This window comes from Acanthaster planci, linkage group LG19, assembly GCF_054643075.1.
Source record: "Acanthaster planci isolate LZ-2023a linkage group LG19, COTS_SCS, whole genome shotgun sequence".
In the NCBI taxonomy this organism is placed as follows: domain Eukaryota; kingdom Metazoa; phylum Echinodermata; class Asteroidea; order Valvatida; family Acanthasteridae; genus Acanthaster; species Acanthaster planci.
Genome location: NC_141795.1, coordinates 11,958,551 through 11,975,125, shown reverse-complemented (window position 1 = coordinate 11,975,125; position 16,575 = coordinate 11,958,551). Strand labels below are relative to the sequence as shown.

The 16,575-nt window shown below is 39.0% G+C and overlaps 2 protein-coding genes and 1 pseudogene across 7 annotated transcripts in view; 1 reads left to right on the top strand and 2 right to left on the bottom strand.

Moving 5' to 3' along the window:
• LOC110987520 (cytochrome P450 4V2-like) overlaps positions 1-13,185 on the top strand; it is a 41,839-nt gene extending 28,654 nt beyond the window's left edge. For all 5 annotated transcript variants that reach the window (XM_022250310.2, XM_087129782.1, XM_087129783.1 and 2 more), the window contains 4 exons: positions 354-456; positions 783-917; positions 1,981-2,160; positions 10,544-13,185. In XM_022250310.2, the coding sequence (XP_022106002.1) occupies positions 354-456; positions 783-917; positions 1,981-2,160; positions 10,544-10,719 (594 nt within the window). In that variant the 3' untranslated portion in view covers positions 10,720-13,185. The remainder of the gene's footprint in view (positions 1-353; positions 457-782; positions 918-1,980; positions 2,161-10,543) is intronic.
• On the bottom strand, positions 8,168-9,669 carry LOC147796047 (uncharacterized; annotated as a pseudogene).
• A 756-nt stretch (positions 13,186-13,941) lies between the features above and the next one.
• The window catches only part of LOC110987523 (histone acetyltransferase KAT8-like), a 43,699-nt gene continuing 41,065 nt past the window's right edge, over positions 13,942-16,575 (bottom strand). Inside the window, exons 10-11 of one of the 2 annotated variants that reach the window (XM_087129787.1) lie at positions 16,340-16,513; positions 13,942-15,927 (exon numbers count right to left, since the gene is read on the bottom strand). In XM_087129787.1, the coding sequence (XP_086985913.1) occupies positions 15,792-15,927; positions 16,340-16,513 (310 nt within the window). In that variant the 3' untranslated portion in view covers positions 13,942-15,791. Of the gene's footprint in view, positions 16,514-16,575 lie in introns of both variants that reach the window. The other variant, XM_022250312.2, reaches the window with a different exon arrangement.

Genomic DNA, 16,575 nt, shown 5'->3' with positions numbered 1-16,575 from the left:
TTGTGAATTCAGTGGTGGAGGGTCGTTAAGATTTTCTTTAGTGAAAACTGAACAGACCTATTCATTTAATTAACACTTCAGCCTTGTCCACTGCTAAAAATACCGGTACTGTGCATCCCATCGATGTTAGGCTTGAGATTCCTAACACTTCTTGGTTCATCATTTTCTTGATGTAATGATGTGTGATACACATCAGGGGATGATGGGACATTTTAGCATCTGTAGACTACTCATCAGTTGCCATTGTTGATATCATGGTCTCTTTGGAAATAGAAGAGTTTTATTCTGTACTAATTTTCAAAAGAACCATTCAAAGATGAGCATTGATTGGCTTTTTTGTCTTTTGTTTCTAGGGTCATGACACAACGGCAGCAGGTGTGTCATGGTGTCTCTATCTCCTGGGCCGACATCCTGAGATACAGCACAGGGTACAGAAAGAATTAGATGAGGTGTTTGGTGAGTTCAAAGCATGTGCAATGTTCGTCAGGCTTTCAAATAAAACAGTGGCCAGAGTGGGAGCTACAGTATATAATTTTTGAACCAAGTGTTTTCTTTCTCCCAGCCACCCTCCTGTAAAGGCCTATTGCTTGGCCCCAGTTGACACATTATGATTCATACTTAACAGTGCAGTATTGCGGATATCTACATCGAGGTACTCCAGTATAGCAGTTAATGTGTATCCTTGCCTAATAGGTACTATAGTATTCAGTATTTTATTGGTTAAACTTGTTTGAAGCCTTCAACTTTCAATTTGCGTATACCCAACACTGTTATGTTGCTAGGTAGTACCCAGGGACCTGTCACATCAGACCAGCTGCAGCGCCTGCACTACCTGACCTGTGTTATCAAGGAAACCCTACGCATCTTTCCCTCGGTACCTTTCATTGCACGCGTGCTTGACGAAGACTGTGTGTTGGGTGAGATGCTGAGTGTGATAGAAAGAAGCAGTGTTACATCCACATAAATTAGTTTTGGCAAAGCCGACAATGTTACCAGCTTTCAACAGTAAATTTAACTTTAACCTTACAGTGCTGATCCAAAGACTGTCTATCCTGAAGTTTTGGAGGATTTGCATGAAAACATGCAAACACACTGTTTTTCTCAATTTTTCTTGAAGCAGTTAACTCAAAACATGAAACAGGTCAGTGGAATTAAAGCTGCAGTAAATTTTATATTCTAAAATGAACTAACTGTAAATTAAAGCCAAAAAATAGTGGTGGTCTACATGTACATGTACTTTCAAAACAGTATTACCGAAACACCCTCCAGTGTCTCTGAATGAATACAGTACAAATAACATGCAAATGCAAGGTGGTACAGTTGGCATAAAGCCTAGAAACTTAACAGCTGGATCTGAGTTCTTAGATTTTGGATTATGTTGGAATCCAAGTATTTGGGAAGAAGCATGTTGAAAATGTCCAAGTATTTGTAAAAGGGCTGGAGTCCAATCTCCAGTTTTGTAAATGTACATGTACAGTACAGGCTGACAGGTGTACTTATCTTTTACACTGCTATGGAACTGCATACTGAAGCTCTTGTATTCCTACTCCAGCAACACCACCTTGATACGTGGGCAGTAAGGTTTGATTCCTATTGCTACCTTATATTTCAAGATACATGTACTTATGTTCATGTGTATGTGGAAGGAAATTGGGGACAAAGAGCTCAACTCAAATGCTACATTAAAAAGAAAATTCTTGCCAGGTAGACATAGAATCATTGACGAAAGCTGTAATCAAGTTTGTATCCAGAAGTCATCCATTTGAAAGTGAAACCACAATTAATTGAAATGAAATAGAGCAAAGAGATTGCTGAGTCATTATTTGTATTGCTTTGTAAACTAATAAATCAGTTTGTGACTTGATGAAAAGTAACATCTGTTAGTGATGCACTTCATGTTACTTGAACTGTTCAGTCTGTCTAGGGTGTGAATCCCAATCTCCTGCATGTTTGTTATGTGAATATTTTTCATTGAAACAGGCGGCCACAAGATTCCCAGTGGCACTAACGTTTGTGTCCTGATAAATGCACTGCATCGTGACCCAGATGTCTTCCCAAACCCTGAAGAGTTTGATCCAGATAGATTCTTGTATCAGAACTGCATCAGTCGTCATCCATATGCCTATGTACCCTTCTCTGCTGGAGCCAGGAACTGTATTGGTGAGTGCTGTTTCTCTAATTACATTTCAAAACCCTTGAGTCACTGATGCTTGTTACATGCACAAAAACATATACATGTAGATTTCATCATAAGAAAAGACAGTTCTAAGACAAATTTGGCAAATTTCGGTAAAATTCATGATCTTATAAAGTGAATGGCCATTCATAGCATGAATGCAAATTCAGATGAAAGATTTAAAATTTGGATGGATTTCAGACAGTGAAGGGGTTTGTATTCTGGTTTATTTGCCTCATCCAGTATCAGGATTTCAGTACCACGAAATACCAAAAAAAAACACACTATAAAAAACAAGATGATCATTGTGTTAATCAGTAGACAAACACTGAGCTGTTTCGGGAAACTTTTTTGGTTTTAGTTAGAACAGGCGGGAATCGAACAGCTGTTGTTTAGTTCACAGTTCAAATTTTTGTGGGACCACTACCTCCTTGCTACAGTAGAATGTGACAATATACGCTTACACGGTTGCCTGCTACATGTTTTTAATTTTGCCAGATTCCCCCAAAATAGCAGGCCTCTGTTACACGCTTTAAACGTACATGTACAAAGCATGTATATGACTCTTACCACTGTAGTTTTTACCCTACGGAACAAGTTGCTGGCATTTACGGCAGATGGAAACTTTTTCATCAGCCGCGCACAGCGTGTACCGGTATTAACCATGCAACAAGCTAATAGACTATGGATGCAGATATTTACTCTAGTTTTCGATGGGCAATTGTAAACTTTCGCGTTTGGGATTGATTTTTTCCCAATTTTTAATGATTTAAAGGTCTTTTCGTTATAACTTCCTCCCTCTTGATGTCATCGGCTCCAAATTTCACACGTGTTAAATGGGTAAAGATCATCATCCATGTCAATTTTCAGCCGATTCGGATAACCTTCACCACGGACATCTATTCCAATTCATTTTTCACAATTTTTAACCAATAAGTAGAGGGCGCTCAACAATTATGTGACGTCTTCAGTAGATGATTTCGAGAATACTGCACCCCCACGGACTAACACCGTTGAAAACAAGTTGATACCTATTACCACTCTTAAATAATAAGCCCACTTCCAGTTTCGACCAGAAGGAAGAGTCACGTGTTTTGACCCACACCAGATGAATTGGAGACCAAATATTACTCTGCCACTTGCGACAAACAAAATGTTGCGGGAGGCTATGGTTAAATTTATATGGTTTTAGAAATTTACAATATTTAAATATTCCAAATTTAATAACAAATCACTTGATGACGTCATTGTGACATAATTATTATAGTATTATCTTTGCTTCAAGTCCTTTGCGTGGTGTAACTTTGACATTCTATAATAAATTGGGAGATAACGTCATGAGGACGTCATTATGTGGCATACATCTGTAGGTGGTAGTCTAGCAATGTGCTGGATTGGAAGGGAATCAGCAAAACATAAAATGTCATTATCACATATGAGGTCAATGTTCGTTAGTAACACTTCCCTTGACAAAACTATATACACAATGCTGAATTGATAATACACGACATACAGATTTAACTGACAAAAGCAGGCAGAAACATTATTATTTGACTTTCAGTTTAGTTTGTATGCAAGAAACAGGTTCAATATGTCTTCAGTATATTTCGAATATTAAAGATGACCCTGATTGAGATCTCAATGATTCCTTGCCCACTGAAAAGAAAAAGGGGCAACAAATAATTTAATGAATAGTAATTTCAAATATACGAATGCTTAATACAATCTACTCTGTTTACTGTACCTTAAGCTTGTATAATTAATAAACTATTGGTATTAGTAACTATGTAATTATTGCCTCATCCCCGGCCTGTCGTATCGAACATACAGAAATTATCAGTCAGGTAATACAACATGAATGTTGAATTTCATCAAGTGAGGCCGCAGTTCACTTTTCACATAAGGATTTTGATTGCCCAAATGAGGATCCGCTGCAGTTGCGCTATCCCTTTTAACAACCCTGACCATCTTCATGTAGGTTAGAGGATTTCGAACTGTTAGGACCATTGGTATACACAAACTAAGAAATGTCGATTTCAAAGACGGGAAGAAAAATAATGCGAACATCAATTTCACACTATTCTTCCAAAAGTATATTTTTGTATTCCCTATTGAAAGTAATTGGACAAATGATTACTTTTAATAACTGTATCTGCAAGTGCACAGCAGCGCAAACCCTGAACATGTATACTTAAAACATTGAACATTAAAACTCGTCCAGAGGTTGAAGGAGTTATCAGGGTAATGCTTAAGTGTCCTTAATAGTACTATTCATAACATATTAAGGGAAAACTGTGCTTTGGGGCATTGTACTATTGGGTATTATATAAAACCGGCAAAGTTAATCTTTAGGCACTACTCTAAGTTGACAGGTGACCTTCATTGACGCCCGAGTATTTCAGCCAGGCCTGCAGCCTTGTAAACAGAGCCCAGATTGTGCAGTGTTATACAAGTGTCTTTTGTTCACGAACCTGGCTCAGTGCACTGCTGACCTCTTTTCAATAGGGGCCAGATTAGCGTGCAGCGGTGCTGTGTGGCTCGTCGCTGCGGTGGTGGAGCGCTTTTGTCCCCGGTGGTAATCCACTCGCTCTCAATGCCCCAAACCCTGGTATACGGTTTCAAAACAACGCAGGATTATCACCACTTTTGAGAGTGAAAAATGCCGGTAATGCCTGGTCTTTTGTTCGGAGTATGGTCTTTTGTTACAGGGCCCTGTTTCCTTTGTCCGAGATCGGAGACCCCGGCCACGCATGTAAAGCATACGGTTTTGATTTCAGAGTCCCCGGCAGGAAGTGGTTAAGACATGGGAACACCTTCAAAATATCAGGATCATGTGGTGTTGAAAACCGTGTATAATGCTTCTGAAACCTGTATTTACAGTTTCTGTAGTGATCTTGAAAAAATGTGCAGGGGACATACATGTATATGTACATGTACAGTACATGTGCTGTTAGCACCAGCACTACATGTACATGTAATGTCCTATTGGTTGTCGTTGTCTTTTCTTTCTTTTCAATGATTAGATTATCAGTAAAAATCAATTAAATACACCTACTCTCTTTTATCTTGTTGCAGGATAAACTCTTGGTTTTATTGGATGGACAAAAACTGAAAGTAAAAGCCTAGAGAAGGTGGCATGTGCTCATGCTGATATTATGCAATAGGCAGAGTTCATTTAGGCTGCCCTCTTGGTTCATTGCCTCACAGTCTGCATCACATTACATCTGATTGTGCTCAGCACACCCTAGCCCAGCTAACATTGCTCATGCTGGTGGAATCTTGCATTATTTATTTATTTATTTAGCTTGTTTATACACAGTAACCCATTCAACCGTGTTTTGCAAGGGGCCATGTTTTATGTATATTATTATTAAATTAGATAATAAAATTTAATATGTGAAATTAAATCAATCACCAAAGATAAGACTGCAGAATACTTGATAATTAATAATTTCCAAGCAACAGTCATCAAATTACAGTTAATTTATACAAAATGTGAACAATAAAATGCTTAAAAGCAAACTAACTAAGGGGTAAAGAATAATAAAAGAGGGTAAAATAAGTTAAAACGAAATAAAAGTGTGATCAACATTATTAAAAGCAAACAAAGTAAACGTCCAATATTATAGTGTCAGACGGGTGGAATATATTGAGAAAACTTTCAACATGCCATTGTTATCTCAATATTCATTTTAAAGCTTTTTAGGCTGGGTGCATTTTGGATACTGGCATGCAGGGAGTTCCAAATGGTTGCGCCCCTACTCAGAACTTCGTTTAATTAATGTTTGGCTTTGGTACTGCAACACACAGCTTACTTCTTCTCAAATCATAACTTGATTGGACAAAATGAAATTTATCTTTCAAATAGTGAGGCACACCATTGTTAATAATTTTATACATCATGATGGCATCATGTTGGCGTCTTCTGACATTGAGAGGAGTCCAGTTAAGTTCCGTTAGGTTAACACTACCGGTACTCGGAACGTTCCAGTCAACATTTTGTATAATGCGAGCGCTTCTATCTTGGAGTTTTTGTAGCTTAGCTTGGAGTGTAGCCCCACAGTTTCCCCAGACTACATGTACATCACAATTAGGAGATGATAGCATTATACAGTTGAATTCGGGTGCATTGCGGGACTATGGTTTTGACCTTCTTGATAGCATGGATTCCTTTCAGTGCTTTTTTTCGCACATGATCAACATGGTCACCCCAAAAGAAAGAGTTTTATCTACGATAACTCCAAGATGTTTACATTCCTTTACTCTTTTTAAGGACATCCCATTAATGTTTACATTAACATTGCTGTCTGGTATGTTGCATAGTCTCGATTTGGTAGCCAATAGAATTACCTCTGTCTTCTGAATATTGAGGCTAAGTTTATTATTATTTAGCCAATTTATGACATTAATGAGATCAGCATTGATAACCCTAACAAGCTCATTAACATCTTTACTGGCATAGTAAAGGGCTGTATCATCTGCATACATACTGACCTTACAGTTGCAAACATGTTTGGGAAGATCATTTACGTATATAATAAACAGAAGGGGGCCAAGGATTGACCCTTGTGGTACCCCACTTGGGCAGAACTTGAACTGTTGCCGTTGACCAGTGTTATGTGGGAGTGATCATTCAGATAACTGGTGAACCATTTAATACTATTACTGTCAGCGCAATTTAGCTTGAGTTTGCGAATTAGAATGTCAGAATTAACTCTGTCAAAAGCTTTCTTCAAGTCAAGCATTACCACTCCAGTTATTTTGTCATTTTCAAAACTCTTGAGCCAGTCGTCAGTAACGTTGATCAGAGCTGTGGTTGTGGAATGTAATGGTCTAAAACCTGATTGATATTTATTGAGGAGTTCACTGGCATTCATATACTCATAAAGCTGATCAAACACCGCTCTCTCAAGAATTTTAGAGAAGATAGGCAAGACAGATATTGGCCTATAATTACCAGGTTCACTAATGCCTCCTCCCTTATGGATAGGTATTGCTTTGCCCTTTTCTTGTGGATGGGTTTGAGGCAGAAGTTCTCGTCACTGTACTCGTTATCACCACCGTTGTTGATTTTGCTGTTATGTACATTATTATCGCCGGATATTTGGGCAGCAAGTTTTGGCCCTATGCTGGCAAAATATTCGTTGAGTACATTGGCAATGTTCCCAGGCTCCAATATTTCCTCACTATCCACACAGATCTTATTAACCACTTCGTGCCGGGGCATTTTTCAATGTTGATGATGCTGGGCTGGCATGACTATCATTTTTTCCGTTTTCAAAATCCTTCAAAAATTCATCATTTCATTTAACGGTCGTTTATAGCCACGTGTTCAAACAAGTCCATACTGGAATTGGGAGGTCTGTACCATATAAGGACAACAACTGGTTTCGACTTCCTTTGTGAAATTTCAATTGCCAGCATTTCAAGTTGATCTATCATGAGGTCTTTGTCATAGTGTGGTTGACCTTATTATACAGTGCAATGCTACCACCATTCCTGTTACGGTCTTTCCTGTAAATATGAAAATTGTGGACATATACCTCATCATCCGTTGTGACATCATCAAGTCGGGTTTCACAAAGAGCCATTATGTCAATGGGATATTTCAAAAGAAGGGAATGTACTTCATCAAAATTACCTGGCAAACTTCTGATAATCAAGTAGGTTAGCTTCAAGCCAGGTTTTCTAGATAACACAAAAAAGGGCCCATTGTCTATCCATTTGTGTGATTTTCTGATAGATGCATTCTCTGCTGCTATCAAAACCATTCTGTTGCTTGTGATGGTAGTGGGTGATGAGGCATCTTTGATACTCATATTGATGGAATCACCCCCAGCTCCCTCCGTACCTGTTGATGGTTCATTCTGGTTTTCCGTGCCGGTCCCCAAAAATCCTGCTGATGGTGTCCTCGTACCACGCTGGCATAAGTAGCGTCTTGGTTACGGTTGCGTTTTGGCTGACCGTCGGATCTTCGTAAATTTTGCTGGTGTTTCCTCTGCAATAGATTGTCACGGGTGGAGGAAAGAGATGATGTTTGTAGCAAGAATAGCCTGACCAGTGCGGTTAAGGTGGACTCCATCAGAGCACAAATGTCTCTAGTTTACGTTAGCGTTATCGGTAAACCCCCATCCATGTTGCTTGGCAGCTTCCTGTCAGTATTCGTTGGACTTGTTGATTTTTACTTTCTCGGCAGCAGTTTCTTCATGGCGATGTATGATACCTGACAGTGCTATACTTTCCACATGAGATGTCTCTTTTGTGGCTTCTGCCAGTGAAATAAATCTGATCATGTATGTCATCGGCATTATCCTAGGTGGTGTTGGTTCCAATGTGTAAAAGATCTGGGTTGGCTGATGCTGCTTTATTTGAGCCATAGCATAAGGGTAGATGTTGTCAATCTTCGCGCCCGGTTTAGACGAATATTTTACTCGCTTGGTGCGCGACAGTCTGTGACCCCTTATGTGTTTAACCATGGAGTCACTGATGATTAACCCTAACACTCCTCAGTCAAACAGGTGAAGGATTGAGGAGTGTTAGGGTTAAGGTATCAGCATAATTCTTCTGTTTGATAGCTGGTGCCTGATTTGCATACCGTTCTCCTTGTTCTTTTCTGTACTGATCGAGTTGCTGCTGAAAGGTTATGGATTCTGAGGTTGGACTCATTGCCTTCTTATTGATGTCATCTTGTGAGCCCGTCAAGATGTCATAATAGGAATCAATTAACTGCTCTGCGTCATGCACAGTATCGCCATTCGTGCCACTGTCCAGTGAAAGAACAGAAAAACGATTCACTGACGTCACTAGGCGTTCAAGGGTACTCAGAAGGGGCACTCCAACAGGTGGTTCATTTGTTTGTGAATTGGTGGCACACCCTGCTTTGTCACTGTTCATTAGAATATCAATGGTGGCCTTAAGATCTTGGCATTCCTTCTCCAATTGATGAACCTTCTCATTGTCGGAACAGAAATTACAGAATTTGTCAAAAATTATTGAAAATTTAGCCTCCATAGCTTTGATATTACACTGCATCTCATCAACAACCTTTAGAATAGTCTTGAACTACATGTAGCATTGGTCATTCAAATCAGAGGATGCATCACCCTTTTCAGATGAATTTAAGGTGGTCAACGTCCTTCCTGTTACTTTCAAAAGTGACTTAGATTTTCCCTGATGGCAGCTATTGCACAGACAGGCTTTAAGAAATGTGCTTCTGTGGCCAAATATGAATAAACAGAGCTCCTTAATATCATCAGCAGTTGCCTCGAGAGATCGGCGAAGTTTCATACTAAGACTTGACTTGGGTGGTTGCCATCTTGAAATCTTGGCTGCTTGCGGTATCTGTCCCTGGCTACTTAAAAAATAAATGCCCTTGTCTCAAGCAGCTCATCTAAATTAAATTCGGTTGTCAGCTGACTCTTAATAGATTGTGTAGGCATGTGCTTCAATGCAAAAAGGATAGAACAAATTTTTATGTTGATTCTACCGTCCATTTTGGACAACAGATCGGGAGCGTCAGCACCGTTGGCGTGCATTTGTAGTCGGTAACTTGAATTACATAGTAAATCGTGACATTACGCTTTTTGATGACATGTTTTAAACTGATGACATTGTTTATTTTGCAAACATCTTGCTTACAGATCTCAAGGTGTGATAAGTTTAGAAGGTTATCAAAGCCAACAAATTACCTCTCATAATTTCTTCAGAATAAAAAAAATTGTTTTGGTACATGTAACTTGAAATTTTAGTGTCATGTCCACCTTCCCATGGAATTGCCCCCAGCAGCTTCCTTCATCTTGGGTAGCCGTGCTTCTGATATGCACTGTACATGTAACTGCAGTTATGCTGTATTTCAACCCTTAAACCTATTACATCATACAGAACAGATTTATCTCCTTTCACTTCAGCAGCAGCGTGAAGGATACCTATAACCATGGTAACACACAAAGCAAGTAAGAAAATTGAAATATTTGTTGTCCTGCTTCAGACTGCAGTGCTACATTGTAGGGACAGTATAATTAATATACCCCAGCCTGTAATGATAAAATCAAAGATTAATTTGCTGGAATCAACTTAAGCATTATAAGGAGGTAAACCAGGATAAAACAAAGCCAATTTAGTGCAATGAATTATCTATGCAAGGGCTATTTGTTCAAGTTGGCAAAAGGAAGACTTACAGTAAATGTCAACCTTTGCGGAATATTTTGGTCTCAAGATCCCACTTTGATTTTACTTGTCACCCTTTATAAACCATGCATTGGAGGGGATTTTTGACAGCTGTCGCCTGCACTTGATTCTGCAAGTTACTGGGTTCCAGTAGACATGAAATATGAGCTCAATTCATCTATTTTCTGTCTTTATTACCAGGTCAACGCTTTGCCATGATGGAAGAGAAGGTCATTGTGTCTTCTGTCCTGCGGCATTTCAACATTGAATCCATCCAAGCGCGGCACGAAGTCTTACCAATTTCAGAGCTGATTCTACGCCCGAGTAAAGGCATCCAGGTCAAACTTACCCCTCGAGTCTTCAATGGCCCACAGTAGATATTTCATCACAGTGTTTTATGCAAATTTGCTTTCACATACAGGAAAGGTTAAACAGAAACCACGGAAAAGTATGAATTTGGTTTAAACTAAAGTTGGATAGAAGTTGTTTGAGAACTAATACAGTGTACATTCTATGCTGATATTCAGACTGGGAATATATGCTCTTTCAAATTTGCAATCAGGTCAATGAAAAGATTGAACTAATATATCAGGGTTGCTCTTTTAAATGTGTTGTGCAATGCAATTAGAGATTTGTGGTTTTGGTTGGTGTCATTGTTCATTAATATTGAGTTGAGTTGGAAGAGAAGTGGCCAGCAAAAACAGAATGTTATTTCACACAGCTTAAGGGAACACTTTGTACATGTAGATAGGAATTGGGTGATAATGGCTTCCCAAAGGCCATTTTTGTTACTTTTTCAGTAGAGTAATATCCACATGTTTGAATGGAGTTACTGGTTCTTTGACCAGTTGATTGAAATGCACCTTAGAGTCACAGTTTGATTCTCTGATGTCAGTTTTAGTTTATATCTGTTTACTCTTTTCAGAACTAGTATTAAGTCCACTAGCATAAATGGTATGTACACATTTTTGAAGGTTGTAGGGCTATGTCTAATTCTTGTGCATTTCCCAATTTAAAAAGGGAAGCATGGCTTGTGGCAAAGACACCTCCCCTATCCATTTAATGTTTCTTTTCTGATCAAATCAACAAGGAAATCCAAACATCACACATGTTCTGTGGCTTTCAGCAAGCTGACAGTGGTATTTTCATGGCATGTTTATCCACATTTCAACCAAGAAGTGCATTTATTACATCGTAATACATGTACATGTACTTGTTCAAGTAACCTGTACATTTACCATTTTATGAGGTCATGCACAATTCATCCATTTGTGCACGTAAGGAAAATACTTTTAAAGATGTGATGGAATCACAACTTCTGTATTTTGCGATATCTGGCCTTGTTTGCATCAATGAATACATAATGATTCCAAAAAGAATGCACACTTTCCACTTCAATCAGTGCTTTGTAGAAAACAGTCTTGTACCAATAGTGGTGATATAGATGTACAACTATGTTCGTCACTTTTCAGTATAAACTGCCATTTGAGTTAAAAAAGAAAATAGTACTTGGAGAGCCAAATCGGTGAGGAAAAGGGAGGCACTAAATTCAAATATAATTCAAATCTGAAAAAATACCGGTATGAAAGTCAGTTTACTTACAATCAATGTACTTTCAAATTATTTAAGGAGTTACTTTGTGGATTGTGCTTTTGTTATCAGAACCACCTTCACCCTCCGGTGCTCAATTACACATTCCTTAATGCACCTTTCTTGATAGACCCACAACATTATGACATAATGCATTGTTTACCGTGGTGCATTGTGGGTGAAAGGTGGGGATGTTGAAACGTGAATCAGGAATTTTTTTTTCGTGTCAGCCTGAGGTCGATACACACGCCATTTAGTATACGTTACACATAACATGTCACGTTGACGCATTCCTGCAACATCCCCACCTTTCACCCACAATGCATCATTATGTTGTAGGTCTATTGGGTGTTGTACTCTTGCAGTACCAGAGGTACTAGAGGAATCTAATATTACAGTGGCTCATTGACGTCAAAGTTACTGATCTATACATAGGATGAAAGGCTGTATATTGATAAGCATGTGTACACTGCAGGGTGAATGTATAAATATTGTTTGCTTTGAGTGGAAAAACCAAAGAGAAATAGAAAGATTGAAAGATCCAACGAGGGAGGCAAAATTTGTCTTTCTTATAGATCGATTGCACCAGCTACATGTAAGTCACAAGACCTACATGTAGAGTGGGTATCAAACATCAACAAACATGACATCCTTCCATAGCAATGTGTGTCGCAAGTCTTGTTTACCAAAACTAATGCCAATTTTCAGTACAGTGCTCTGTACATCAGTGGTCCGAGTACTTTACCGACCGTCAGCTTTATTTGTGATAAATGACACTGGTGACACACTTTGCTATGGAAGGACGCTGTGTTTGCTGTTGTGCAATACCCACGATAGGTCATGTGACTTAGCAGGTGCAATTGGTCCATTGCAATTCATTCAGGATTTGTTAAAAATAATTGTTCTAACTGAATGACGGGTTATAATTTTAACAATTTTTCAAAGAAGAGTACTGAGAATGATCTGTTTTAGTTTTACTACCGATATTTAGTTTCCAGGTTGGCAGTATCTTTATAAAAGAAAAGAGATTGTTCAAAATTTAAGTAAAGTTTGATTTTTTTTTTATTGGAGACAAATACCTATTCCAAAGCAAACCGTGTTACTTTTCTCTTATTTCTTGTTATAAAAAAAGGAACAAAAATTGGAATTTGAATTAAGAATTGGAAATTAAAGAACAACCCAGGTAAAATACATGTAGCTGTCGTCACTTTAAATCAAGTTAAATAAAAACTCATAATTAATAACCATTTAAACCAGCATTGAATCCAGAAAGCTGATTTAAATCTGATCAAGTGGCTTGAATAGAACAAAGTCCTGCCAGCCGTGGCACATGTACATTTGTATTTCTTTCCTTGCAGGCATTAACCCTAACCCTCCTCAATCCTTCACCTGTTGGAGGACTGAGGAGTGTTAGGGTTAAAGAGCTCAAAAGATGGACATTTGCCATTTTATAAATGTGCAAAACTTCGAGAAATTACAAGCCAATTACAAAACTGAAAATAATTGGTAAAGGCCAAGTTCCGATCAAAACATGCAAACTATTCTACACTTATGGGAAAGTACACATATAAATGCACATACATAATAGATATCTGTATACATGTACATCGTTCATGTTGCATGTTCAGCCAATTATAGCACTGTGCACTCGATTCAGTTTGGCCCCTTTGGGAGCACTGTAACGAGAATCTCCTGTACATACATGGATCAAGATAAACTCAATTTGCCAACCATGTTAAATTCTGATAAGACATGATGTTTGCACATTATTTAAGTACTGACATTATGACTGGATTTTGCAGTCGCTACATGTACAGTCTAGCTGTTTTAATCACTCAATACCTGAACATGGCCCAAGGCTTGGGATTCAACAAACCTACCCAAGGATCTGGTTGAGGATGGGCTATATGGTGAAACTGAGCACATAATATGCTATATGCCTTCTAGTTCAGCCAAGTACATGTACTAATGCACAGACATCAAGCAAGACACTGTAGACACGCTGCTAGTTTAAAATGCATAAGAACTTTTATATAGTTTATTACAATAGTATATTGCCTCCATTCCGTGCCTTCAATAGTAAAGTTCCACTATACCTTACTGAAGGGTAAGCCCAGTCTGAACCAACAGGCTACGGCTTACAGCACAAGGCATACATTTTATTTCCAGCCACAGCCCAACATTTTGGTTGCATCAACACTTAGGCTGTGTGCTCAAGCTCAGGTGCATTCCACAAGAGGTGGTACAGGTTATTTGTGCATCATGGAATGAAAACCACACTCATTTTGTGTGCACTCACTGTGTCATGAATACATGCTATCCGGTACGAGCATGTGATGTGTCCTTCCTTGCCTCTCATGACAAGGCCACATGCACATAACACCAATATAATGCGCAAATACAGCACATTCAACTAAGCTATCAATACATGTAAACATCTTGTGTTGCTTTTGGTCAGGAGCGCCAACAACTGCTGTGTCATCCCTATGAAGAATATGAACCCCAAGCTGGACCAAGTGAGGACAACATTTTCCTGGCAACTTTGGTGGGAACTGCACTTCACTGTTTCACAACTATGAAATGCACACATTGCTGTTGCATCACCACTAACAAAATGAACACTCCCCTCCAACATGGCTCTTTCCAACCAATGAGGGGGTGCTTCCGCTCAAGACAGATAGTCACAAGTCCTTATGAGACATGGCCATTTTGGAGGTGTATCTTTTCATTCAAATCCTACATCAATGCAAGGTTAAAAAAAATTGCCAAGGCAAGGTTAAAAAAACTGCCAAGGCCCGTCCAATGTTAAAAACTTTAACCTTGAAGATGGCCATTTCACATGAGGCCTGTAAAGCAATTCAGTATTTTAATGAGGTACCGGTATGGCCAATCAGGACAAAAGCACCTGGTCTTACAACAGCTTGAACACAGTGTGAGTTGGTCCACACTAATTCAGCATATCTGACACGTAATGTAATAAACATCCTTGACTTGCTCCATTTTGTATACTCCAATTGGAATACTACATGTAAAGTAGCTTGGTAAACAGAACAGCTCCACAAGCAAACTATTGAAACAGGCTTAGCAAATCATTTAAGACTTCCAAATTTTGAAAGGTTTTGAAAAGAGAATAAAAAAATGAAAAAATCCTGATCCATTAACTCGTATAAAAAGCAGTCACCATCTAGCCAATTACATGGGTATATGTGTTCACACCAGGGGCTGCAGAAGTACATGTATACATGAAACAAGAAGACCATCAAAATCAGTATTTGCTACTGCCATCCGGTATAAAGGCAGCTTTCCTTAGAACTAGGAATGAACAACTCTGAACTCAAAATGAATTAAAGGTTGCCTTTTTCCCACAACATTGGACTACATAATTAAGGACTCCAAATATAGCCTTATCACATTAACAAGTTCAAAACTGCATGAAAATGTAAAACTATGGTAGTTCAAATTCTCCCTGTATTTGCAAAGCCATGCTACTGCAGCATCTCTAAAGGATACTAGCAATGCACAACCATGCTTTGAAATGAAGCAGTTATCAGTGAAACCAGTTAAAGGCAGCGTGGGGCATCTTTTTTTATCTTAAAAACCTCCTTGGGTCCTGAGTAGATCTTCAAAATAGCAAATAAAGAACTGACCAACATTCTACAGACCTTCTGGTGGGAACTACTTGCTGCCGGGGAACCCCGTTTTGGGCACCTGGGTTTATGAGCCGGGCTGCCCGAAATTACACAAAAGAGCTGGTCAGTGTAAAAAAAGACCGTACTCAGAACAAAAGATGGGCTGCTAAAAATTGCCATCATATTCTGGCTTGCATTTTTCGAAGGTAATCCATCACTGTTTTTAAACATTAAAGCACTGTTTTGGGCACTGTGTGCCCGCGGATTAGCATCGCGGACAAAAGTGCTCCAGGGCCCCATTGATGAGCGACACAGCACCGTTGCACTCTAATCCAGTCGCGTTTGAAAAGATGCCACTTGCATTCACTGGGAACAAAGGAAAGTATACAACAACTCACAATTCTGGGCTCTCTTTAGAGGGCGGCAGGTCTGGCTGAAATACTCAGGAGTCAATGAAGGTTGCCTGTCCTCTTAGAGTAGTCACCAAACAGTCATTCATGTGGGTGTAAACGTCCATTAAATGAAATGATGAATTTTTGAAGAATTTTGAAAACTGAAAATCTTGAAAATGGCCCGCATGTGTGCACTGCATTTTTAAAAGCACCCGGCAGCAAGTGGCTAAGCATTGAAGGTACATGTACATCAAGCAGGCTCAACCATTTGTTTATTAAACTGTTGAAGCTTTATCTACTGTATTTACTTGCTTAGAATCATTCATCAGAACTGTCACTTTTTGGTCTTGACTATTTTGTTGTTGGCTTTTCGTGGTGGTGCCCACCTAAGGCAGGATGTGTCGACAGTCAAGCGAGGCCGCTTGTACTGGGCACTCTTCAGGTGTTCTTCCACAAGTTTGGGAGTAACACAGATGACGTGCTGCCCCTTCCAGTATTTCACCATGTTGAGTGACTGCAGGGTCGTGATGATGTCATTCTGAGCAATGCTCGTCATGTTACTGTAGCAAAGATACACATCAATTTAATAATACAAGTCAAATATCATTCAGAGTGATCCTTG